This window comes from Lissotriton helveticus, chromosome 7, assembly GCF_964261635.1.
Source record: "Lissotriton helveticus chromosome 7, aLisHel1.1, whole genome shotgun sequence".
Taxonomy (NCBI): domain Eukaryota; kingdom Metazoa; phylum Chordata; class Amphibia; order Caudata; family Salamandridae; genus Lissotriton; species Lissotriton helveticus.
Genome location: NC_136068.1, coordinates 1,075,923,599 through 1,075,950,690, shown reverse-complemented (window position 1 = coordinate 1,075,950,690; position 27,092 = coordinate 1,075,923,599). Strand labels below are relative to the sequence as shown.

Sequence of the window (27,092 nt, the reverse complement as noted above, 5' to 3'; positions counted from 1 at the left end):
TCATCATGTCGTAACTTAGAGGTGAAACATTGTGTGATGGCCTTATGCCTACTGAAATCTGATACAGCTGAACCAATTGTATTTGCTTGTTCAAGATACTTAAAGTGGGCTTGGTCACTCTGACCAGCTGCACTGAAGGCTTTGTCATTAGATGTCATGGATGATTGTATACTTAATCCCTGAGCCACTTGATCAAGTGGACACTGAATGCGCGTTTGCCTTGCTCTGACAGATAGATGTCGATCTCGACCAGGGCATGATGAGGTTTCACAAACTACCCCTAAGGAAAGATTTCCTTTGACTCGAGCAAAGGGTGCAAATAACATTAAAAATTGTTTTGTAAAAGTGTTCCTTGAAAAATGACTTGAATAATGACCTACGACTTGGGCAAACATGGTATTAGTGACCCTCTGCATCGTGCACTTTCGCTCTGTTTGTTTGTTCTTTTATTGTGAGGAATGTGTACTTTTGCTGCTAATAAATATCTTATGCTTAGACAAGTGTGCCAGTGACAGTGTATCTTGTATTATGTACTGAAATGTGGGTAATTTAGAATAGGTTAATCTCTAAACTTTGCACTGTAGCTCTGCTAGCCCTCTTAACTTGGGGATCATGGGTCTCGTTTATGAAAAGTGACGCATCACTGCGTGAAAACAGCGATGTGTCACTTTTCATTGCGCCCTCCATGCGACATGCTGGATGCGTCATGTTTACAGTATGACGCATCATGTGACAAGGATTTACAGATACGTCAGTATTTGACGTATCTGTAGGTGCAAAAATGACGCATTGCTGGAGTGTGTCACAAAAGTGACGCAACCCCAGCAATGTGTTCTTTCACATGGGGCAAGCCCCATGTGAAAGGGCCTGTGTCAGTCTTACGCCTACTGTGAGGTAGGCGTTAGATATCGACACAATTGTGTCCTAGAAGTGACGCAGTGAAATCTCATAGATTTCAGTGCGTTACTTCTACGACCCTTTCTTGTGTTGGAACGCCCCCCACCCCTGGATACGTTATACCTGGCGCAGGTATAATGTGGAGCAGGGGTTTACAAAGTGACGCAACTACCTAGATGCGTCACTTTGTAAATATGGTGCACATTTTGTACGTCGCTGGTGGGTCACAAAAAGTGATGCACCGGCGGCGTAAAAATGACTCAGGGGCTCATAAATAAACCCCTGAGTGTTGTTTGCCTATTTTTGCTGCTAATAACCAGGACTGAGCTTTAGCCTTGGGCGAGTGTGCAACTTAAATTCGAAATTGTTATGAGAAAATGCATTTTGCACAATGAACTAAGAACTAGGCCACACCTAGCATTTCGCACTTTAGATCGCCTTGGCCCTAGTGTTTGATCCTGCCCATAGGCTTTATTCTCCTTCCGAAATCCATTGTTTCTATACTTGTAGATTTTATTATTGTTGTTTGTATTTAACATTACTACTTCAAAGATATTGTACTGTTTGTTCTTTTAAGTATATTTTAGAATTATTTTCTTTTTTTTAACCGATGTTTTGTGACTTTGATGTTGCTGCACCGCACTTTTATGGTTTTTTATGAACGAAACAAAGTAAATTGATGATGAACAGTGCCTTGCTTTGTGCAACTCCAGCGCCCACGTAAATCCTTAGCAAATAAACCCTCACGATAATATAAAAATATGGGAGTGTATCAGGATGGTCAAAGGTGTGGCAAAGGGATGGCAATAATAAGAAAGGCACGCCTACAAATTAATACATACCTAGAACAGTGTGCTGATTTAATTCAATTGAGACTCTTAATAGCTTTGGTTTCAGGAAGTATAAAGTTGTGCCCATCATTCGCCAATGCAGCCTATAACAACAGCAACAACCAAGAGCAAGCCTTGGTAGTATGGTTTGTCACCATGTAGTTACATTTCTGCAGCACAGGCAGGGTGGTAGTGGGACTCGGTACAGGGCTTGGATGAATACTATTCCCAATAGCAGACAAAGTGGTCAGAACACAACACTTCCCACCAAGGGTTTCCTAGGCTTGGCCACCGTGCTGCACTGAATCACCATACCCTAGTCCATGGAGGATGTGAGCTGGTTACCCAAAATGTTCTGTAGTTCCGCCTCTCCTGGCTGGTCCGTCAACCCATCCCAAGCGTCTGCAGTGTCAGGTCTGGGCATAAGGCACATGGGTGAAGAGTTTCCACAGACTTACCTGACTGGCAGTTGATAAAGTCCCTGCTGGTACTGAGTTTCTCCCTCATGATCTTCCCAACCACTGATGGCACAAACAGCACAGGCCGCAGGGTGGTCGGGGCATGAGGGATCACTTTCGTATAAGGCATCAGGGTAAAGCAGCTCCCTGCCTGTGGGGCAATATCTCGGTCACCTGCATAGATGAGAAGAGTGAAGCCACTGTCAGCCCTGAACCCTAATAGAGAAGCAAAAACAAGACCCTAGCTAGATTAGGTTAACTTCTTAGGAGTGTGACAGGAAAAAGGGTGGGAAAGAATGATGGGAGATAGGACTCTTAGGGAATGTTGAGGGGAAGATGACTTGGGGACACCATGAGCAAGATGTCGGTGGAAACTTACATCTCTACACAGAAAAAGTGCCCATACCATGGGCTTTGCATACAGAATGAGGAATCAAAACAAAGGGGTGCAAGAGTACTGTTTTAGTGTGTCTTTTACTGCTCTGGTTAGGTTGCTAGTTGGATCCCTGATCCATTGATGTTTGAAGGACAAGATTAGCTGTCTGTGAAATGGACTTGTACAGCCTCACAGTGGCTTCAGGCCAATTATGTTGGGAGATGAATTCCCCACAGTTAAGGCCTCAGCCATCAGGGTGTTCTGAAAACTTGCCTCTGTAAAAAGAATGGGGCTAATAGATCTTACATTCGGAGCATGGAACTTCAGTAATAGTTCTTCCCTCCCACAATGCATCTCATTTTTAGTTATAAAAATTCCTTTTAGAGACAACATTTCAGTATTACTTTGTAAGATTCTAGCATTAGGGCTCACATTTCAAAGCAGCATGGTGGCATTTGCTAACCATATTCCAGAACACATTCCACAACTATTTCTTGCAGAAACGGAGGGGCATATTTATGCAATTGTGGTGCAGTGCAGTGCATTAAACCACCTTGCTGTGCTGCCCTGCGTCACTAGGAAAAGGTAGGAATGTGGCAAACAGCACATTCCTAACTTTCTCCCTTGTGCTGGCGCACAATAGGATGCCTAGCGCCAACGCTGGCACCCTTACTCCTTGGTGAAAAGAGTTCTTGTGTTCCATGAAGGCTTGTTTTTGTGCAGGAAGGCATACCTTCCTGCACAAAAAATGTCCTCTGTGTTCCTATTCCGCTAATGCAGGACACATGGAAAGAGGAAGTTACAAGATGAAATTGAAATATTTCTCCTCATTAGGCCTCTCCTGGGGAGGCGTATCTTTTTGGCACATTACCAGGTTTACATGGTCTTGTAAATCTGGGAATGCATCAAAATACATGGGAGTTGCATGGGAACACCCATGCAGTGCCCATGGAATGCCTTCCCAGGGCAAAGTAGAGCAACGCAGCGATTTGCGCTGTGTTACTCCAGATTTTTGGAGGCACTCAATGCCATGCAAAGTGGCTTTGCATGGCTTCAAAAATCTGACATAAGGTTTGCGTCACTCTTGGTGCAAAGTGCGACGCAAACCGGGTCATAAAAAGGGCCCAAAATGCTTTTAAGAATACATTGTCTTTTAAAGGGCTTCTAAGCTAATGTCATTGAGATGCTACTCAAGGATGAAAAGGCCGATTTCGCGATTTCCTTCCAACAAGGAAATAGGGTACATGTGGCAGAGTTCTCCTCAATTCCTGCTACTTCTAGGAAGGAAGTCTCAATTTTCAAAGAGAAGCAGGTGATATTGAATTCACTACTTCAACGCACCCTACTGGCTATCTTAAGAATTCCTTTGATTCCAGACGCTCAATGGTCAGTGTTAGAAATGGGATTTCTGGTTGGCTAAGGATTGCGCCAAAGCCAGGCAGAAACCACCACTCTAGTCAGGGCAAGGGAGTTACACGCCAAAGATAACCCCTGCTCACCCCCTTGGTAGCTTGGCACAAGCAGTCAGGCTTATCCCGGGGGCAATGTGTAAAGCATTTGCGCACGCACACAGCAACAACATCCCAGGCACACTACAAAAGGAACTCCACACAAGGTTATATAAAAATAGCCTTTGTATTCTCATAACACATTAGAATAGTAAACACATAACATACACTGTGCCAACTGGCACTGGGCAATATTTGCAAGGGCTTATGTACACCTGAAAGAGCCACATGGACCACTGTCAGAACCATCACAAAGTGAACTTAGTAAAAGTAAATCAGATCATAAACATACAACCAGTAACCACTGGTAATCAGTGTACTCCACCTCAACCTGTAACATAAACTACATTATGCACAGTCACATCGGCGCGAATTACATTCTGCGCCAACCTCACCAGCATAAACACATTATGCAATCTCCTCACTAGTCTAAACACATTAGACCCTACCTCCTAACTATATCTCACATCAGGGGCGTACCTCACACAGTGAAACATAATCTCACTAGCATAACCACATGAAATGCAAGCAACCTCAATCATAAATCATATGTAGAGGTATCAAACAGGGTGCGTAAAACATACTGAATGCATTACATTTCCTAGCACCACATCGCATGAGCACATCAATCACATTAGGGTCTGGCGCCCTATACATCTACCAGTCCCCCCCTGGTCAACTGGCCATCTCCAAAAAGGGGCTCAAATACCCTTTGTCCAGAATGTCAGGGCACGCTGCCAATGCAGTGAAAGTCAAGGGTGCGCCATCTGCGCAAACCTAAACGTTGCAGCTGGCCACTACTTGCTGGGCAGCTGAGAACAATAACATGGGGGCCTAAACGATGCAGCTGGCACTAATTGCTGCGCAGCTGGATAAGGACTGGCACCTCTGTGCCACTTCTGTCCCACTCAGGGACTCTCACACGAATTGCGCCTCACGTTGCAGCTGCCCACGCTGGTGCGGCACAGCTGAGGAGAGAACAAATGGGCCCTGGCACACCTGTGCCCTTTGAGCCTTGCTGGGGCTCTTTAAAATAACATTGCCCCTGCTGGAGCCACGCATGGGCTCTAGAACAAATACTGTGGGGCGTTGGAGCCATCTGGCTCTGAGAATACTGTGCCCCCCTTAAGCGCCCTGGCTCTGAAAATAATCATGGCCCCAAATAACGAAGAAGAGCTTGCCCCCTCGGTGGAGCCATGTCAGCTCTGACAACAATGGCACCCCCCACGTTGGAGCGCGCTGTCTCTGTGGGAACACGGGCCCCAGGATTCCCCACGAGCCCTTGATACAAAAGTGGCCATCGGTGGAGCCATTCAGGTTCTGGAAATAATGGGCCCAGCCTTGGAGCGGCCGCTCTGAGTCTTCCTCTCCCCCCCCCCACCTCTCCCCTGGACTCCCTCGGGAACTCACCGGCTGGGGTGGAGTACTCTGGGATTCTCCCTTGCTGGAGAGACTCCGGAGGCGATCTCTTCACTTCGCCCGCGGTGGGGTCAGGCACCGGCAATGTGCCACGAGCCCCCTCCGCCTTAGAGCTCTAAGCCAGAAACCAGAAGTCCTGCCTGCCGCCAGGCACTACGGTGCCTAACTTCCTGTTTTGCCGTGGCGGTGATCCCTTCCCGGCAGAAATGAGGGGTAGGCACCCTCAAAAATACAAATATACAGCGGGGTGGGCACCCGCAAAAGCCCACAAGGAGGGAGGGATCCCCACAAGGGAGATTCCCTCGGTAAGGGCCCAGCGCTGCGCTGCTCAGCCCCCAGACCCCAAAGTACAAAGGGAACAAGGTCCAGGAAGTCCTGGGCATAAAAAATGGAGCAAAACAGCTCCCCGCAAGGAAAATCCTCCAGGTATCCAGCGGCAGGACAGGGCCCAGGGAGGCAAGCCTTCCCCTGGGCCCCAGCAGCAGCACGCTCCTGGTCGTTTCAAGTCAAAAACAAGAACATCTTCATGGGGTCACAGCCCCTCTTTTTATACAGCTAAATCCTTTGTCTCCAAGGTGCAGGCAAGGGGAGAACCAGCCACAACTGGTTCAGGGGAACTCCTGAGCACTTTGTTTTGCTCAGCACCTCTCTCCTATTCACAAGACAGGCCAGGGACATCAGATGCACCACAGGGGGTGGAGCCAGCATTGTGGAGGGAAGGCACAGCCCTATTTAGGTACCAGGTGCTACTCCTCCCTCCCATCTACATGCAGATCTCCCTATTCACCACCGGGCAGACTCACCCGGGCTCCTGCAGCCAAGCACACCAGCCAGCCCCTGTCACTCACAAGCCAGACAGGCAATTCACATCACACTGCACACAGAAATGCCAACTTCTAAAAGTGGCACTTCTCCACTAGTCACAATCAATCTGGGCACACCATTGCACAGCATTTATTCTTACGAGTTCGCACATACCAAACTCACCCCAGCACTCCTCTCACATCAGGAACTACCAGGGACACACATATCCCCCATGCATTCCTATGGGAGGGCAGGCCAGTCTCACCACACATACACAGAGAGCGCACGCACTTTACATTGGACCACAGTGAAAAAGTGCGCAGAGGCCTAAAATCATCAACACCCGGTTACAGAAACAGGCTAGGAGAACGCAAAAAGTTTCGGGGTGAACCTGCCAAAAGGGCCAAGTCCAACAGTCAGACTAAATTCTGTAATTTCCACCTCATTCCCTATATCTCTACAAGGCCCTTTCTAATATCAACATAGCACTCTCTTTGTTAGATCAGAAACTATCATAGTAGATCAGAAACTATCATAGTTCTACTTCTCAGTAAACCATACGTTTTGCTTTTGGTTGGGACACACAGAGGGTTAATATTACTCTAGTCAAATGCCTTTACTTTGACCTCTACAAGGCTCTGGTACCAGTACATCAGTACAGACTCAAAATGTCTTTCGAGACCCAGAATGCTTACACATTAGCTCCTCTGGGAAGGAATCTCCAGTACAGCATTATCTCCGATTCTGAACTGGTCTAGGAGCCTCTCTGAATACCTCATCTCAGAACCATTTCACCGAGTAACTTTCAGCAAATTTGACCTGCTGAAATTTACCGGGTAGAAAATCCATCTGTCAGATTTTACTGCCAAACTTATAATTCTGACACCAGACCAAACAATGGTTTGCATTGGTGTCGGAATTTTATAGGTCATTTCTAATCAAGGCCTTAGAGTGGACACCAATTTATTACTCCACTTCTGAAGGAGTGGAGTTAATACACTCCAACAGACTACACACAAATCTTATGGACAAAATGAAGGACACTTTTAATGTAAACCTTTCTGAGGTTCTTATTCAGGTTTAATAACAATAGTATTACCAAGAAAAGTCTTCCTTTCGCTATCTTATAACCCAAAGACAGATGCTTTAAAAAATCATGAAAGAGCATTTTTCCTCTCCCTGCCTTTAGTTTCTGTTAATTTCGGAGAATGGAGTCAGAAACCTAGGGATCAATATGTATTTCCTTTGTAATATATATTACTCTCATTCCATATGACTTAAAGGATGGGGTTTCTGGTGTCGCTGTCTCATTATGCTAAAGAAAACTGGATGCCCACAGCCTGTTCAGAAACTTTACAATTCCACAGCTCAAACATTTACCTCCACCATTGACTACCTCGTCGCACCCCACACCATCGCCTCCACGGACCACATCCTCATTGAAAACCTCAACTTCCACCTTGACAACCGCAGCGACCCCGACTCCACCACCCTCCTTGACAACCTCGGACTGAAGCAGCTCGTCACCACTCCCACCCACAGAGCCAGACACATACTTGACTCCATCTTCGCAGGAAGGTCAAACATCCACTTCAGCCACACCACACAGCCCCTCTGGACAGACCACCACTGTATACACTTCACCTTCAACACCACCACTGCACCCAAACCCACCAGCGCCCACCTTGAAGGAACTGGAGTAAGATCACAGAGGAACACCTCAACACCACCCTCCTCCACAACCCCCCCACAACCGATGACAATTCCGCTGCCAAAGAACTACACTGATGTATCTCCAGCTGCGCAGACAAGCTCGCACCCCTACGCCACCCCATCAAACAATGCCCCCGGAAGGCCGCCTGGTTTACCACCCAACTCCAAGAAGCCAGGCGCTCCTGCAGACACCTCGAGAAACTCTGGAGAAACAGAAAAAAACACCGAAGACTGGAACACCTAAAGGAACGCCATGACTGAAGAACACCAGCACTTAGGAACCACCAAGCGGACCTTCATCAAGAACAAAATCCACACCAATGCCAGTAACACAAAAGAACATCATACAGTAGTTCACCAAACCCCGAAGCCAAGCCACAGACATCACACGATCTCAGGACCTCTGAAACAAGCTCAGCTCCTACTTCCTACTGAAAATCATCAATGCCCTCTACAACAACTTCAGCGAACAGACTCCAGAAACCACCCCCCACTCCACCACCAAGAACCAGCCCGCCATCACCGCCTAGAAGCCTGCTACCATTGAAGACACTGCCACGACCATGAAGAACACCCACTAAGGAGCCCCGAAAGACCGCTGCACATCTACCACAGAGTCGCCGCCGCCATAGCATCTGAACTAGGCCGGACCATCAGCGCCTCCTTCAAATCCGGCATCTTTCCGGATGACTGGAAGCAGGCAGAGGTCAAACCCCTCTTCAAGAAGCCCTTGGTCAACCCGACGGACCTGAGAAAACTACCAGCCCATCTCTCTTCTTCCCTTCACAGCCAAAGTCACCGAGAGATTTTTAAATGCCCAGCTGACCACCTTCATTGAAGATAACACCGTCCTCGACCCCCCCCAGTCCGGATTCCGTAGCAACCAAAGTACCGAGACCGCCCTCCTCACCGCCACCGATGACATACGCATGCTACTCGACCAGGGCCACACTGCGGCCCTCATCCTTCTGGACCTCACACCACACTCTCGCAGCCAGACTCCACAATGTCAGGATACGAGGAACAGCCCTCGACTGGATCCACTCCTTCCTCTCCGGTAGAACCCAAAGGATCCGACTCCCACCCTCACTCTCCAAGCCCACAGAGATTAACTGCGGAGTACCCCAAGGATCCCCGCTCAGCCCCACGTTCTTCAACATCTACATGGCCCCCCTCGCCGCCATCGTCGGACATCATGGGCTCAGCATAGTATCCTACGCTGACGACACTCAGCTCATCCTCTCCCTCACGAATAACCCCGAAGACACCAGAATCTGCTTCCAGGAAGGAATGCAGGATGTCGCAACCTGGATGAACATCAGCTGCCTGAAGCTCAACTAGGAGAAGACAGAGGTCCTCGTCCTTGGACCCTCCACCTGGGACAACACCTGGTGGCCTTCCGCCCTCAGAAACCCACCCACTCAGACCGCACCCAAAACCACGGCATCATCCTGGACTTCTCCCTCACCATGACCCGCCAGATCAACTCCGTCGCCGCCGCCTGCTTCAACTCCCTCTGCAAGACCTTCAAGTGGATCCCCCCTGAATGCAGAAATGCAGTCACCCACGCACTCATAACCAGCAGATTGGACTACTGCAACCCCCTCTACACCAGAATCAACAGAACCCTGCTACACAAGCTCCAAACCATTCAGGACACCGCAGCAAGGCTTGTCCTCAGAACCCCACGACACAGCACCTACCTGACCTCCACTGGCTCCCCGTCGAGAAGAGAGTATCCTTCAAGCTACTCACCCACGCCTACAAATCCCTCCACAATATCGGACCCAAATACCTCAACGAGAGAGTCTCCTTCCACGTACCCAAAAAGAACCTCCGCTCGACCGACCTTGCCCTGGCAGAGACACCTCACATCTGCAGAACCAGAGCAGGTGGAAGAGCCTTCTCCTTCGTCCCAGCAAAGGCCTGGAACGAGCTCACAGTCAACATCAGACGCTCCCCTATTCTGCACACCTTCAGGAAGAGCCTCAAGACCTGGCTATTCGACTGCTCCAGAGCTGCCTCCCCCAGCACCTTGAGTCCTTCACTGGTGAGAAGCGCTCTTTATAAAACCCTGATTGATTGATTGATCTAGAGCCCTCAATACCATCATGCGCTTGGGAATTCTGCGAGCTTGAAGACTGGATAACTTGAAGAGACCTACAGAATCTCTACTTCACATTAAGGGAGCTGTGATTTGTAATAGAAGCTGAGCATATCAATGCCAGTGTTTTCCATTTGCCCTAATCTGTGCCTCTATTCTGTCAATCAGGCTGATTTCAGTGGTGGCAGCCCACGCTTGCCTGCAAGTTCTCCAACCTTGGTCTTCATCACAGCACCTATTCAATATCCGACCATCTCCAGAAGACATGCAGTGCTGTTCAAGATGAAAGTCCCACAAGTAACTTTACCTTGGCTTTTCTCCACACTATCATAGCCAGGGTTTTACATACTTCAGGAGGATCTTGGCTTCAAATGATCAGTTTTGCAGGAAGAGAAAACACTACTCCTTGATGGCAGAGAATTACGTAAATTATAGAATCGTACGTACATCTAGAATGAGAGAATCACATCTTTATATCTCCTCTCCCTGTTCGCAAAGGACAGATATTCAAGAAGCATTAATTGAAATATTGCCTCCCCCTATTTCGATAAGGAATGCAATTCTTCTCCTGTGTGGTCCTCTTCTGAATACTCATACTTTGGTGACTTTCACAACTTTCTAAATGGAGTATGATTTTGAAGCCTTTTTGCCAGGAGTACAGGCTCAGGGGCTCATATTAATGCTGGACAGAAGGTACTTGTGAAACTGTTAGAGCTGAACACAGATTCACTGCCTCTATAATTATTTCTCCAAATGGAAAGAGGCCAGATTTTCAGAGAAAATAATATAGCAATATTTTACCTGATCAAAGAGGATAAAATTATTTATCCTTCTGTATGCCCTCTGGCAAAAGGAATGTCCAATCCAAAACATTTCTGCTGTCAAAGTGAACAAACGGAGGGTGTCTGTAGCATGCTGTACATCAAAGTGTACTCGTCTTCAATATTTCTCAATAGTTATTTAATATGAGAGGATACTTCAGGTCAACCTTGGTGTCATCAAATGTAATTCCAAATGTCCACTTTGTTACTTTTATATTAAAAGAGGCCAAAGATCTGCAAAAGACACATTCTCGATCAGCTGGACAGGAAAGCCCCAGCACGTGTTTCCTCCTATAGCCATAAGCCTCAACATCAAACAACATTTTAAGAAGAGTGAGAAGGTGATTAGGTGTTCTTCTTACAGTAGCGTTTGTGCATTGAGGCAAGGCTGTTACATCTTTGGTTCTCTGCTGAACTCGCCTCATTTAGGATACTTGCAACTCAGCCAAGACACAATGTTATGAACCCTTAGCAGAGCCAACCGACCTGTGGAATCGACGCAAAGTAAAAGAAATACTTTGTGTGCTACTACTTTTGAGTGATCTTACATGCAGTCTCTAGCAAGTAGGAGAGGTTTGTTGAGATAAAGTATCCCATTTCAGTGCTGTTTATTTACACTTCGGATGTCAGTACGTAGGAGCGGGCATCAGACGAGTGATTTGCAATCCATGGATTGCAGGGAATTTTGGTGGTGGTATGGAACAGAGTATTGGCTGACAAACATATTGTTTCATGTTAATTATTTCATGTAACATGGCACACAAGGGAACTTGCAACAATGTGCTGTATGGATGGGTGAGTACAAAAATGCTTCATATATATTTACAAAGTTATAGAGTATTTCTGCTCTTCCTTTGTGCTGGAGCACTGTGTGCTGCCTAGTGCCAACACAGACACCCTTGCACCATAGTGCGCTTGTGCCTTTGTTATGGGTAGGGTTGTACAGGAAAGAATACCTTCCTGCACAAAACAATAATTAGAGGCCTATTCCTCTTTTTATGTGTGCTGCACATTGCAACACATATAGAAAGAGGTAGTAACAAAGGGAAATACAGATATTTCTCCTTGTTATGCCTCTGTCAGGTAGGTGCACTATTTGTGGCCAAACCCAACTTTACCAGTCTTTGTAAATCTGAGGGTACTTCAAAATATATGAGTGAATACATGAGAATGCCCATGCCCCACCTATGTAACACCTACCTGTCGCAAAGTAGTGCAAGGCAGTGTTACACACTGCATTACTTTGTCTGTATTAAACCTGCAAAGTGGCTTTGCGTGGCATAGTAACTGCCAAAAAGGAATTTGCATCTAGGCTGCACTACAAAAGTGAAGCAACCCGATGCAAAATCATAGTTAATCTGGGCCACTATGTTCTAATGTCAGAAAAGTCCTGCTGGGCACACGATAAAGATAGGTATTTTAGAATGTGCATGAAATATGGATAATCAAGGTTTCATATGGTTCCATTTTCATGAATAATCAAGGTTTCATACCTTCTGAGTTATTGGTATGGAAGCCAGTCCCATCAAACGCCGTCCAAAGTGGGTTGATCTTTGTCCTGGTGGTGCTGACCACTCGGACCACCTTGTGCGTCCCCATGACAAGCTGGAGGTTGAAGACCAGCGAAAGGAAGGCAAAGCGTGATAGAAAATGTCAGAAATACACAGAGGGAACAAAGGGAACAAAGGGGCTTTCAGTAAATGACAACAAACTATAATATTAATTACATATTAGAGAAAGGCAATGCAATAAAGGGATTTCAGCCCAAAGAAAACTGCTGAACCTATACTGCTGAACACACTAAAACTGCTTATATTCACAGACTCACAATGCCAGACAGGTGTACAAGCAGTACCACACAAACAGGCTATCCCCTCTTGCCCTGGCATGTATAAGAGATTTACAGCAGGAAATCAGATAGATCTAGACACGCCTGTTAATAACTCATGATAACACAAATCATATTAATGAACTAAACTGGCATTCTTTTTTTATATATCTGGTTTGCTTTTCGCTTTGTGGCACGCTTCTTTGTCAAGTTTGACAGATCTATTCATTAGGGACACCTTCCTGCACAAAACCAATCATTAATGGCATTTTCTTCTTTCTAAGCATGCTGCTGGATGCTGCACACATAGAAAGAGTCAAAAATGAGCAAACATCAAAGTATTTCTCCTTGTTGCACCTCTCCTACGCCTCCCCTGCACCCACAGTAACACCCATGGAAATCCCCTTTCACGCAGAGTAATGCGTGAAAGGGGCTCATATTTACAAGGCCAAGAAAAGTTGGCCTTCTAAATAGGGGCAGGCGCACTGCACCGCTGGTGCGACAAAAAAAGTGACGCACCGGTGGTGCAATGGCCTTGTAAATGAGGCCCCTAGTCTCTCACACTACAATCTCAGCAATACGTTTTCTCTATGCTTTTCCATCAGTACTATAATCAATCAAAGGTTCAGTCCATATGGTTATCTTTGATTTAGGTTGCTCTAATGCAGTTTTGGAAGCTTGAGTCCTAAACTAGCCAGATTAATGTTTAGGGAAAGTGAGAAACACCAAATGTCCTATAAGAAAATACCTGGGGAAGCTTTGGCATTTTGTGTCTAAACATGGGCTAGTACCTGCTTCAGTATCGGGTGGAAGAGGTAATATTAAATAGCTATCCTCTACCAAAATCAAGACTCCAGGATCCTCCATTAAGGTTTCGCCTTGAAGCGAAAGTTTCTACTGCTGCATAGGTCTCCTTCCTGGCCCTATCCAAGATTTACTATACAAAATAGCTTGACTTTTACTACCCGCTTTCTGTAATAAAACCGATTGTATTAGACATCAGATTTTACATAGAAAATGGTAAAAAGAAAGCTTTTTGGGGGCAATATCCCTTAAACTGTGTTACATAATCACATGGTGATGAATAATTATCTGCCATTCCTCTTATAAGTCCTTATTTAGACCACAGGCTTGCAATGTTCTTTGTTAACTGTTCTGCACCAGTGGAACAAGCATTACACAGGCTCAATGTTAAAGACATGGAAGCATCAAGGACTTCAGAGTTCAAGACTGCTTTGGGCTTTTTATGTTCCAGGCAATACAGAACAACTGATTCTAGGAGTGAATTGTCGTGGTGGTGGTGCAGAAGGCTATGCTGAAAAGAGCCAGGCCATCCACCACCATCCACAGAAGAACTTGCAGGAGATGGAGAATAATGACAGCTCCCCCTGTGATGCTCAAGCTGTGCCCTAAGTAGCTCAAGAGATCATCAAACAACTTTTCAAGTATGACCTCAACCTGAGCTTCATGCTCGTTTCGAATATCCCTGCATAGTTGCTTATGAATCTGAGGAGGATCTCTTGTGTAGGTACCCAACAGAGTTATTCTCTTCAAATTAATAACCAACCCCAACAGCCTTCACTTTTGTCACACATTTGAGCAGTGCATACAGACTAGGAAACTATCTAAGGTGAGGGCCTTAGAGCTAAGCCATCTGGGAGCCCTCAAAACTGTAAAGAGATAGAGTCCTATTCTGTAGTGAGAGGGGACGTAAAAAAACAGAAAGGTCACATATTTTTTAATCATTGTTCTGAGATTTTGCCCGGTGGGGGAAAAGTCTTATAAACTTATCATTGCAGTGTTTATCCTTAGCTGGAGAGCTTTTGTTACATGCAGGCAGCATTTCAGCTTTCAATTAGAAGATGAAATAGCAAGGATGAGGGCATAGCCAGAAACTACCCCCTTTCCAATTCCAAATGACAGATTCTCCTTTATCCCGGGGAAGGGAAAGCCGTTAAGCCACAGATGGGTGTTAACATTACTGGAAGCATCCACAGTCATAGCAAAACTTGCAGTGTGAAAGAGGGACATGACAGAATCTCATGAGCTGTGCCAGCCACAATCAAATATTATGCCTCTGTCCTGAAGACCACACTAATTGGAGGAGACACACTTTCTTACACTCCCCCATGCACACAAAATGACAAAAGTGCTCTTGATCTTACACATGTAGTCCCACCCTCCAATGACACGCTCTACTTATAACGGGGCAGGGCGCATTACCTTCCGTGAAGTTGCCATTTGTAAGGACATGTCCTGAATGGCTGTGATCAGCAGCTGCTGCGCCCTAGGGTAAAACAGGTAACATGCGAGTGGATCAGAAGCGTTAAAGAAACATCACTTGTATAGTGTAACAACAACACATGCACTGTAGAACTAGACACAGTGTGCTGAGTACACCTGTACAAACAGCACAATCACAGAATCATTCTGGCTACAGTTGCACAGTCAGCCCACAGGCTACACTTGTACAGAATGCTTAAATATTTCTCATGTACAGAGATAATACAGACTGCGTGCATACTGAGTACACATGCGTAGAGAGTACTCACACTACTTGCATACGCAGTGCGGACTACACAAACACAGAGTTTTGGTTAAAGAGACTACTGAATCCATATTTTTCACTGAGCACATTGAATGCATGTGCACTAATAACAGAGACCAAAAGTGCACAGAGTGTACATACTACAAGGGCTCAGGGAGAAAAAACAACACAAGTGCATTAAACAGAAGGATTTAACATGAACAGAGACCTCTAATCTGTGGATGTCTACAAATCTCTTTAATGTGTCCGATCACAATGCTCCGGTTTGTTATTGTCCACAAAGTCACACATTTGCTGGTAAAAAATGAGAACACCCATCTAGCAATGCTCAGAGTGCAGCTGTATTCTTAGGTACTAACATAGCCCTATTTGTGGATCCTCATAGAAGCTTCTCTTTCTAAAGAAGTTACTTTTCAGAATAAAAAGTTCAAAATATCAATCTAAAAAAAATGTTGAGTCCAGAATATTGACTACTACTCTATCGTTAAGGCATGTAGATATTTACTATTCTTAACTCCACATCTACGTACTGTGAATATGTCAATATAGATGTCTAAGGTACAAAGATCAGGAATTGGAAATAGTTTAGTAGTTTTGTTGTTTGATAATAATAACTTGATATTCTGGATAGTACACAATTCATGCAGACTCTCTTTTGTGAATGTTCATATATTTCTCTCATTAGTGAATACTCAAGCTCTCCCATATGTGAATGCACACAGAGTTTGTTCATCATAGGTGCACGTGTACCCATTTGTGAATACCCAGATAGGATTTCAAGTGGTGGGGACAGACTTCATCTGCCCCTCATTTGTGCTTGCACAATGAATTCTGTCATCCATGGCTGCACACCGAGCAAGCTCGTTTGTGGATACCAATCTTTTTTCTAATATACTTTTACAAAAGCATAGCATTAGAAATTGTTTTAAAAGAAAATGCTAAATACTGAAAATCAAGTAAAAAGATTTTTGGAAGAAAATGCAAAAATACATTGTATATTGAAGCTGGGAGATTGGAGGGTAGACAGATGTATGAAAAATGTATGTTTCTGCTGAATGGGGATATTAGTTGAGTTGAGCACTCGAAGAATGGCGAAGGACTAGGAAGAGAAGGAAAGGAAAGGCGGATTTTTCCCATTTAATTTATGATTTTTTAAAAACTGGATTAAAGTATTCTTTGGTTATTTGTGTGTATCTGATTTCACAGTAGGGTGTATTTTCAATCATCTTAAGACACACACCATATAAGTTTTATACCTAGTGCTTCTCAAGTTATCTAATGGGGAGAGTAATTTCATTAAAAACATATGCATTCATTGTTGGTGCTTGAATATCCAATAAGATTGGTATAATTAACAGTTCAAAGTGAACAGCTATTTAAGGATATTGGTCCTTGACTCAGCACTGTCAATGCCCACATATGGCTGCTAATGCCGGTTAACAATGTATCTAATTCGCAAACAATTTGTCACATTATTAAGAAAAAAAGCATGCTTCGATGGGGCTGGGTACTCACTGGCAGTAGTTTGGAATGGTACCACTCTCCAACGTATCTCTCATGTTGTAGGGGTTTACCCGATATGCCTTCCACTGGTGCCGCCCCTGGTACATAGTGTCAGTTATATGCAAGATGTCCCCACAATGCACAGGCAGCTGGTCACCATCTTTCTCCAAGGTTAGGTTCACCCGAATGTAGAAGGAGTCGCCTGATGTGACATAGCCCTTCTCGAGATCTGTCACCAGCTTTTGGTAACCTAGAGCAGGAGTTAGGAAATATTTCAAGCAATTCAGTACTGGGTTTCACACTCTCTTTATTTTTTCTGTGCCTCCAGCCCTTTTCTTCGTGCCATTTTGCAAAACAATTCATTACAACAATACATTATTGGCAGGGAGTATGTATGAAAGTGTTGGACAAGCTTAACAGGTTAAAGGAGCTGCAACAAGTATAATTGTTAGTAGTTTCATAATTTTGCTCTCATACATATATTATATGTATAATCATATACACATATATAATATATGTATAAGAGTGATATATATATATATATAGTTATATATATATTTGAATAATATATGTATGAGAGCGACACACTCACTGAAAAGAACAAAGGTTACAGGGACGGTATAGTTAGGAAAAATAATTTTTAAAGCTTAGAAATTCACTGAAAAAAACAAAGGTTATAGGGACATTATAGTTAGGCTCAGATTTCACTCATACAAAACCAGTGAAATTCGGTAGTTATCGTTACATGAGCTAAGTATAAATTACAACCCCGCAATGCACTGCTTGTGACCTCACATACTACATCATTCATGACATGGTCTATTTCCCAACTATAACTTCCCTGTAACCTTTGTTTTTTTAAAGTGAATTTCTATTTTTCTTTAACTAGTAGTCGTGTTTGCAGAGTGGTGGAGAAAGGGGGCGGGGTCTCTGACCAGCTCTCAGGAATCCTGATGTGTGTGGCTTACTGGAGCTAACAGGAGGGCTTATTGGCCCCCAAAGACCTTCAGCATCCAACTAGCATTGCACCAGGTGGCACGGTTGGAGAGTAGTGGAGAAAGGTGGCATGGCCTCGGACGACCTCTCTGCAATCCAGCTGTTTGGGACTTACTGGAGGTAACAGGGGTGATTGTTGGCCCCCATGGACCCTCAGAATCAAGGTGACTTAATTCCCCAACCAGCAGTGAAACAGGATGCCCATTTGCATAGTGGTGGTGAAAGAGGGTGTGGCCTATGAAGTCTTCTCAGCAATCACGCTCTGTGGGACTTACTGGAGGTAACAGAAGTGCTTGTTGGCCCCCCCGGACCCTCACCATCCAAGGGGTCTTAATGCCCCAACCAGCAGTACATCAGGAGTTGTGTTTGCAGAGTGGTAGAGAAAGGGGGCATGGCCTCCGAAATACTCTTAACAAACCCACTGTGTGGGACTTACTGGAGATAACAGGAGAGCTTGTTGGACCCCAAGGACCCTCTGGAGCCGAGGGGACTTCATAGCCCAAGCAGCAGTGTGGCAGGAGACGCGTTTGAAAAGTGGTGGAGAAAGGGAGCGTGGCCGTCAGAACTTGGGACTTAGTGGAGGTAACAGGATTGCTCGTTGGCCCCCAAGGACCCAGTGTGGCCAAGGAGACTTCATTCCGACACTAGGAGGCGGCATTTGCAGAGTGGTGGAGAAAAGGGACATGACCTCTGGCGACTTGCCGGTCTTTTTTTAAATATATATTTTTTTAATTTATTAGGGGAGGGGGATCAATTGTATCCCCTTCCCTGGGCCAATTTTGTCCCAGGAACCCCATCCCCTAGGGCCAGACCTTTTCAAAAATAAAGTAAAAATAAAGTTAGATGGGCAAGTGGACACCCTCCCGGGTCTTTTTCAGCCCCAGGGACACTATCCCCCAGGGCCCGGACCCTCTTCTGGGTGCATTGGTTTCCACCAGGGTACCCAGTTACTTTTTTACGGCACCGTGGGGGGTATCCTCTAGGTCCCCGCATCCCTGCCGGCTCCCTGCCTCCTACGGAAGCCAGCATTGCTTTTACACATAGGGAGCTGCTAAATATGCAGCTCCCTTTGTGTAAAAGCAATTGTGCTCTGCTTCTAGCAAGTAAGAGCATTTTTTCTGCTCTCGCTTGCTAGAAGCGGAGCACAGTTTGCTGTGGCTTGGTGGGAGCAGTAGCTCCAGCCAAATCAGAGCAAACAGCTATGTCCTTATAATTAGAGCCCCGGGCAGGTGGCACTCTGGGGCAGCAGAGGGGTTCAAGTTCAAGGATTTATATAGCGCACTACTCACCCAGAGGGTCTCAAGGCGCTTGGGCAGAGGGATTATTATTTATCGAATAACCAGGTTTTGAGTTCTTTTCTGAAGGGGATGTGGTTCTGTGTAAGGCGGAGGTGAGTGGGGAGTCTGTTCCAGGTCTTGGCCGCCAAGTAGGAGAAGGATCTACCTCCCATGGTGGATCTTTGGATACACGGAACTGCGGCGAGGCCTTGATTGGAGGATCTTAGTTGGCGGGTGGGTGTGAAGAAGGATAGTCGAGTGTTGAGGCATTCGGGTCCTAGTTTGTAGAGGGCCTTGTGTGCGTGGGTGAGGAGACGGAATGTTATTCTCTTGTTGACGGGAAGCCAGTGGAGGTCTTTCAGGTGGCCGGTGATGTGATCTTGGCGAGGGATGTCCAGAATGAGTCTCGCTGATGCGTTTTGGATGCGTTGGAGTTTTTTTCTGTAATTTGGCTGTAATTCCGGCGTAGAGGGTGTTTCCGTAGTCTCGTAACCAGTGCGTGGGTGACAGTCTTTCTAGTTTCGGTGGGTATCCAGGGGAAGATTTTTTGGAGCATGCGTAGGATGTTGAAGCATGATGATGAGACGGCGTTGACTTGTCTGGTCATCGAGAGTGAGGAGTCTAGAATGAAGCCAAGGTTACGTGCGTGGTCTGTCGGTATGGGTGCTGAGACCAGATCCGCAGGCCACCATGAGTCGTCCCAGGCAGAGGGGGATGATCCTAGGATGAGCACTTCCGTTTTGTCTGAGTTGAGTTTTAGGCGGCTGTTTTTCATCCAGACGGCTACTTCTTTCATGCCTTCGTGAAGATTGGTTTTGGCGGTGTGGGGGTCTTTGGTGAGGGAAAGGATCAGCTGGGTGTCGTCAGCGTAGGAGATGATGTTAAGGTTGTGTTGACGTGCGATGGAAGCGAGTGGACTCATGTAAACGTTGAATAGGGTGGGACTGAGTGATGATCCTTGTGGTACACCGCAGATGACTTCTGTTGCCTCTGATTTGAATGGGGGAAGTCGGACTTTCTGAGTTCTCCCGGCTAGGAATGAGGTGATCCAGTCCAAGGCTTTACCTTGTATGCCGATGTTGTTGAGACGTTGTATGAGGGTGCTGTGGCATACCGTGTCGAAGGCGGCGGAGAGGTCGAGTAGAATGAGGGCCACTGTTTCTCCGTTGTCCAGTAGTGTTCGGATGTCGTCTGTTGCAGCGATGAGGGCGGTTTCGGTGCTGTGTTTGGCTCGAAAGCCGGACTGTGAGGGATCGAGGGAGTTGTTGGATTCGAGGAAGGCGGCGAGTTGGCTATTGACGGCTTTTTCAATGACTTTGGCCGGGAATGGGAGGAGGGATATGGGGCGGTAGTTTTTAAGTTCGGAGGGGTCTGCAGTTGGTTTCTTCAGGAGGGCGCTGACTTTGGCATGTTTCCAGCTTTCTGGGAAGGTAGCAGAGTTGAAGGAACAGTTGATGACATCGCGGAGATGGGGTGCGATGATGGAGTCAGCTTTGTTGAAGATGTGGTGGGGGCATGGGTCGGTTGGCGAGCCAGAATGGATGGAGTTCATCAGGCGGATGGTGTCTTCAGTGGAAATTGGGTTCCAGGTGCTGAGGTTGTTAGAGGGCGGTTTATATTCTGAGGGGGGAGGAGAGTATTGTTCATTGGGGCTGTTTCCGAAACTTTTATGTATGTCTGCAATTTTGTTGTAGAAGAAGGAGGATAACGAGTCGCAGAGGTTTTGGGAGGGAGTGATGTCGTTTGAGGCTGCGGTGGGGTTGGTGAATTCTTTGACGATGTTGAATAGTTCCTTGCTGTTATGGGCGTTGTTGTCGAGTCGATTCTTGAATGCAGATTTCTTGGTGGATCGAATCAGCTGGTGGTGCTTGCGGGTGGCTGCCTTGAGGGTGGACATGTTGTTGGTGGTTGGGTTTTTTCTCCATGTTTTCTCGAGAGTACGGCATAGCTTCTTGGATTTCTTAAGGTTGTCGTTGAACCAGGGGGCCTTTTTGCTGTTTTGTTTGGTGCGATGGTTTATCAAGGGTGCTAATTCGTCAGCGCTGTGAGTGATCCATTGTTTGAGTTTGATGGCCGCTTCGTTTGGGTCCGATGATTGGGCGGGTGGGTTTTGGTTGAGCGATGTGAGGAGTTGGTCGGTGGTGATTTTGTTCCATTTTCTTCGGGGAATAGGTTGTGGGGGGTTGTGGGTCGAGGTGGTTTTGTAGCTGAAGTGAACACAACTGTGGTCCGTCCAATGGAGGGCTGTGGTGTGATCAAAGGAGATATGTTTGCTGGAGGTGAAGATTGGGTCGAGCGTATGTCCGGCTACATGGGTGGGGGTGTCAACAAGTTGTTTGAGGCCGAGATAGGCCAGGTTGTCAAGAAGGGTGGTGGTGTTGCTGTCGTTATTCTTTTCCAGGTGGAAGTTGAGGTCTCCTAGTAGAATGTAGTTCTCGGATGCGAGGGCATGTGGACTGATGAAGTCAGTGATGTCTTCGCTGAATTGTTTACGGGTTCCTGGAGGTCTGTAGATGAGGGTGCCTCTAAGTGTGGTCCTAGGGTCAGTGTGGATCTGGAAGTGGAGGTGTTCGGCGGTTGTGAGGTTATCGTCGGAGCTGGTCGTGATTTTGATGGTGTTCTTGTGGACGATGGCGATGCCTCCTCCTGTTTGGATGTTGCGGTCTTTTCGGATGATTTTGTAGTTGTAGATTTTGTAGTTTGGGGTGTGCGTGTCTCACTTGCATTCCTTAAACATAAAGCCTCAGGGGTTAGTTGTCCCCAGGGCGTCCAAGAAGACCCCCATTTATAAATTAAAAAAGCAGTGGGAGGTGGTGGTCCCGAGGCAGCAGGGGAAGATATAAGGGCCTCCCCCGCATTTTTTTCAAACCAAGCCGCTGGGAGTTGGTGCTTCCTGGGGCATCAAAAAGCCCCAGGAGGGGGGCCGTGCCCCCCCTTATTAAAATGCCGACGGGACCTGGGCCACCCAGTGGCCGATTAGTTTTTTATTTTTTTACATTTTTGGCACGATCTATGTATCCAGCCAACAGTTTTTTTTAAAGAATGCTTTTTGGGAGCCCTGTGGGGTCCACTTGGGACATCCCCCGCACCCCCAAGAGGCCTTGGGTGGGGCCCTGCGTTTCAGCTGATAATAGATCATTAACCTTCTTTATATAATACTTTTCAAATTTCTTAGAAAGTCACTGGTCACATTCAAGCCACACTTTAAACAAATTGTGTCAGAGCAGCTACTCATAGTTCCTAAAAGTAGGCATTATTCTTTCTGCTTTAATGCTCATTTCTTCTATTTAGTTAGGGAAAACCTCAGAAAATTCAAACATGTCAACAAAACAGGCTCTAAACTCACTCCTTCTCTTAAGAACATAACAAAACTATACATTCAAGTGATATCACAGGTGAGGGTACAATTGCATTAGTTCACGTATTGATTTAGTCAAATAACATTTTTAGACAGCCCAAACTACAGAGCAGAACAGGTTCTCCACCCCTTAACAAGCACCCAATGTGGTCAGATGTTCAGCTCATTTCTCACGTCACAATATAACAAAAATGGTTTACATATTTATAGGTCATGACCACATCAAATCTACAGAATCTGCAAAAGTCCGTCACACTTCAGTAATGACTTGGAGTCAAAAGCTCGTCTAAGTATACTGTAACTGTAATGTCTCTGCATTTGTTTTTTGATAGTGTGCAGTGTGGTCTGTTTGCTGAAGAAACAGGACTTCCTTTTTGCTCTATCAACTTTCTACATGCTCGTGTACATTTGTTGGTCTGAATTCACATTCTGTTTTCCAAATTGCATGTGCTTGTTAACGCCAATGAATGAGCACTCGTTAGATTGGATGTACATTTTATATTCCAACTCAGTTCAACATTCTACGATAGGTCAAGAAGTGTTGTTCTTACTGGTTTTGTTAATTTTCTGCAAAAGTTAATATGCTCAGGTAATGTCTGACTATATAGCAATCAACTGCTTTGTGAAACTGCACATCATAATTTCTGGATAAAAATATCTTTTGTAAAACTCTTTTGCATAGAAAATGCCTGAATTATATTTCACCACGTTTTAAGTATACCCATTTAGGTACAGTAGTTTCTAAGTACTGGTCAACTTACTGGAAATGTCATGCAGAACATTTTTCAGTTATTTTACTTTTTTGTATTTTGATTTTACATTAAAAAGAACCCATAAATGGAACTAGAATACAATGAAATCATGCATTATATGAAAATATGTCTTCACTGGAAAACGTTTGTAGGGGAAGTTATGGTTGTCTATCAGAACATCAAATCAGTGTGTTAAAAAATCTTTAAAATTCCCTGAAAATCTTTATTGAGGGTGTGTTATAGTTATGGACCAAAACAAACGAAAAAGCACAACTAGAAATCCTCGATTATTATCATTGAGTAAACCAAAAATCAATCACCTTGCCCATGATGCTCAGGACATCACAGATGACATATTAATTGATGCCTCGTGTGACTCACATATATTGTGGAAAGTAACCAAACTGTCCCTTAAAACAAATGTCCTGTGTATCTACTTGTATTATAATCTTATACTTTAACAACTGCCCTGATGGGGCCCTTATCCCTATGTAACCACTAGTAATGGGCTATACCCTGTGCACAGTTTCTCTGCACTAACTGGGGATGTGTGCTGAAGTGTCTGGTCTGGCCACAGTCTTTCACCTTGCACTGTACGTATAACCCAGACCCCACAGCCTGCTGATCCTGGACATTGATGCTGCTTTGCTGTCAATGGGCACAGAAAATTGTTTTGTCCCACTCCTCTACTACACATTATACCTCTCCCCTTCCCTTCCGGTCTACCAACGCTCTCACATGCCCCTTCTAATCTTTCCAGGGCTCTTTTCTTAACCATCACCTTGAAAGCCTTCTAGATGAGAGGATTGGATCGGACAAAGGTTTTTATGTGGTCACACTATTTTATGAAAAGCAAGTAACAATTAAAAAGTAATCCCTGTTTGTGGGACACTACAGGAATCTTACGGTCATTGTTATAGCGGATCGAAAGGCAGCAAAAACCTTTCACCCTCCTCAGGATCCACTCGGCCTCCTCCAAAGTCACATCTTCCAGAAGGAACTTGTTAGACGGGTCCATGACATCAAAGTCCGCCTAAGACAGCCAGAAGCAAGCAGCCAGTTAGACATGGAGTTTGGTAAGATGGAGCTGCATAATTTAGGCTCTGCCTTTATTTGTCACAATTTTACAATTATATACTCATATCTGATATTATAGACACTGTGGGACCGATTCACAAAGATACTATAAGATCTGATATCTAAGTTTGGACCTTAAGTCTAAGTTTAGAACTGAATTCTAACTTTAGACCTGAAGTCTAAGTTTAGACTTCAGGTCTAAAGTTAGAATTCAGTTCTAAACTTAAACTTCTGGTTTAAGAGTACCTTTGTGAGTTGGACCCTGTGTGCCTTAAATTTGTTAATGTGTGTGAAGCTTTTAAATGTATTAATAAAATATAATCGTCTGAGTGATTGGAGGTTTATATACTATCGTTCAGTTGAAACATGTAATTATGTACTCTTATTTAAGTTTTGCATTTACTCAGATATACCTGCATATATATACTCATGTATTTGAAGTTCATATGGAGTTGAGTCTGCTTAGCCTGACTAAAGGCCTGAATTAAAATATGTTTAGTCTTGTCAGTATATTCTTTCTTTCTTCTTGCAGGTGCATTGTCATGCTTCTCGTTAGTTAAAGAAAGGCGTATTGTTTTCATTAGATTGACGATAGTGAGGCCGGAAGTGAAGAGCTTGTCAGTGACCATGGAGAATTAATGGTCAGAAGAGGCTTTCTGTTCAGCATGTATCAGGACAGTGAGATGTTCAAGGTTGCAGTTTACAATTAAAGTGTCAATCTGATGGGAATTTAAATGAGGGTGTGAATGCTCCTCTCAAGTAATGCTTTGGTTGTTATCTGGTGGTGTGAGAGGAGATGATGTTTCTGAATCTCCTGTTATTTTAATTGGTTTTCCCACAGTTAGGCAGTCAGACTTCTTTTAGACTTGGAGAGGGAGAACCCTCTCTGCTTAACGTTTTCCTGCAAGTGTAAATCCTTAGGCTAAACACGTATTTCCTTTCCAACACTTCTACAGACTTCTATATTAGCCTGACACCTTCTACGCTCCCTAACTACAAATCTGGGCTAGATGGTGCTGTAGTCCATCTAGGTTTAGAACAGAGGGGTAAGTTTCTTTATGGAACACCTAATTACTTTAATTTGTTTTATTATTGTTGTGGCTGTCACTATTCTGTAAAATAAATAAATAAACCTCATCTTATTATGCCTCAATCTACCGAGATATTTCAACTTAGCTGATGTATTGTTTTATTTCTTCAGCTTATTTTTACTCAGCAGTATATATTTTTGATTGATTAGTATTCTAAAACAAAATCCACTAAATTATATTTGGTATTTCTTGGTCATTGTGGAGTAACATTGGCTTCACAAGCTAGAAATGTATTGTTGATGTCTTCTACCTTAGAACGCTTCAAGTTAACGAGTAAATGTCCATATGACCAATGGGGAAAAATCTTTAACAACTTCACTAAAGGATTGCGTTATAAGTACCAGTATGCTATCACAGCCAAGGGCACAGCTGAAGCCACAGTGTGTGAGGTGAGAATAAATCAAATTCAAAACCTCTAAGATAATTCTACTTCCCTTGCCCTTTAGTCCTAGGATTGGAGCACCCAATAGGAATAAGATGTACAAGAGAAGGTGCATCTTTACTTTAAGAAAAAAGCTTTGACAAAGTCTATCTTTTTATAGTATAAAGAATCAGTTTGACGATTAGGAATTTCTTTAGTGTTCACATGTACAATTTAGTGTGACAGGATGGCTAGGGCATATGTTCTAAGAAATCAAATAAGTTGGTGCTCCGATTTATCCAGGTCACGTTGTTTTAAAAAGTACGATACAACAACAGTGTGAGAGGAAAGCCAGGCCTGGAGACTATTCACAGTGTGAAATCAAAAGCAGTTCTGGATACTAACAAGAATCTCTTGTGTGGTAGCAGGCAAAGTAAACACGGAGAAATTCAATGAGCCAGGGATTCTCTGACTACTTTCAATGTGTAATGTGGACACTAAATGGGGGTGTTACAGTGGCATAAGAATAAGAACACTATACAAACCTGTCTATAAGACTAACAGCCTCAAAAACAAAAAGAAATATTATATATAAATAGGCGCTGAGGAAGGCAGAGGCAGATGCCGAAATGCATTCGCTGAATGGGGAAGTTGGAGGACTGAGACTTACCCTTGGGTGCGAATAAAGCCGTTTGCAAACTGTTCCCCTCTTGTGGTTTCTTCGCTTTGGCTTCGGTTGAGGTGTGGAGAAAGATATTATAGCGCGGGTTCCAGTTACGCGCATAGAAGCCCCCGCTTCGTTAAGTTGGTTCTGGAACTGCTGGATTAAGGAGTTTATCTGGGTTACCGGAATTACCAGAGCCCCCTGCCAGTTCGGGACACGGTATGGCGGTGTTGGGGCCATTCAGCCTCACGTTGGGCGAGGTCAGTTCAGCCTTGTCCCCGTCCAAAATCTGTGCCCGACGAGAGCAGGGTGAAGCGGTTGGGGACACAAGGAGACGGCGTGTTCCACCAACAAGGGAACAAGGAAGGTTCCCTTTAGCAAATTTGTGGATCCGCCCCACGCATCAGCCTCCAGACACATATACGAACATTGCATCCTGGGACTGGTAGGCGTTTGGACATTCAACGAACTACCAGGGCTGGTAGCGCTTAGGGATACACCTTTAAGGAGCGGGACACTATGCAACCAATCAGGAAGGGCTTTTATTTAAACCTGAGCCACACGAACTTCCTGAAAACATTTTTCACCCCAGGCGCTGAGGAAGGCAGAGACATATGCCGAAATGCATTCGCTGAATGGGGAAGTTGGAGGACTGAGACTTACCCTTGGGTGCGAATAAAGCCGTTTGCAAACTGTTCCCCTCTTGT

At 45.0% G+C, this 27,092-nt stretch overlaps 1 protein-coding gene across 7 annotated transcripts in view; it reads right to left on the bottom strand.

Annotated features, from left to right (window-relative positions):
- The window catches only part of CARD14 (caspase recruitment domain family member 14), a 630,897-nt gene that overhangs the window by 12,529 nt on the left and 591,276 nt on the right, over positions 1-27,092 (bottom strand). For all 7 annotated transcript variants that reach the window (XM_078654066.1, XM_078654065.1, XM_078654070.1 and 4 more), the window contains 5 exons: positions 24,099-24,225; positions 16,822-17,059; positions 14,982-15,045; positions 12,424-12,535; positions 2,186-2,359 (listed from right to left, as the gene is read on the bottom strand). In XM_078654066.1, coding sequence (XP_078510192.1) covers positions 2,186-2,359; positions 12,424-12,535; positions 14,982-15,045; positions 16,822-17,059; positions 24,099-24,225 — 715 coding nt within the window. The remainder of the gene's footprint in view (positions 1-2,185; positions 2,360-12,423; positions 12,536-14,981; positions 15,046-16,821; positions 17,060-24,098; positions 24,226-27,092) is intronic.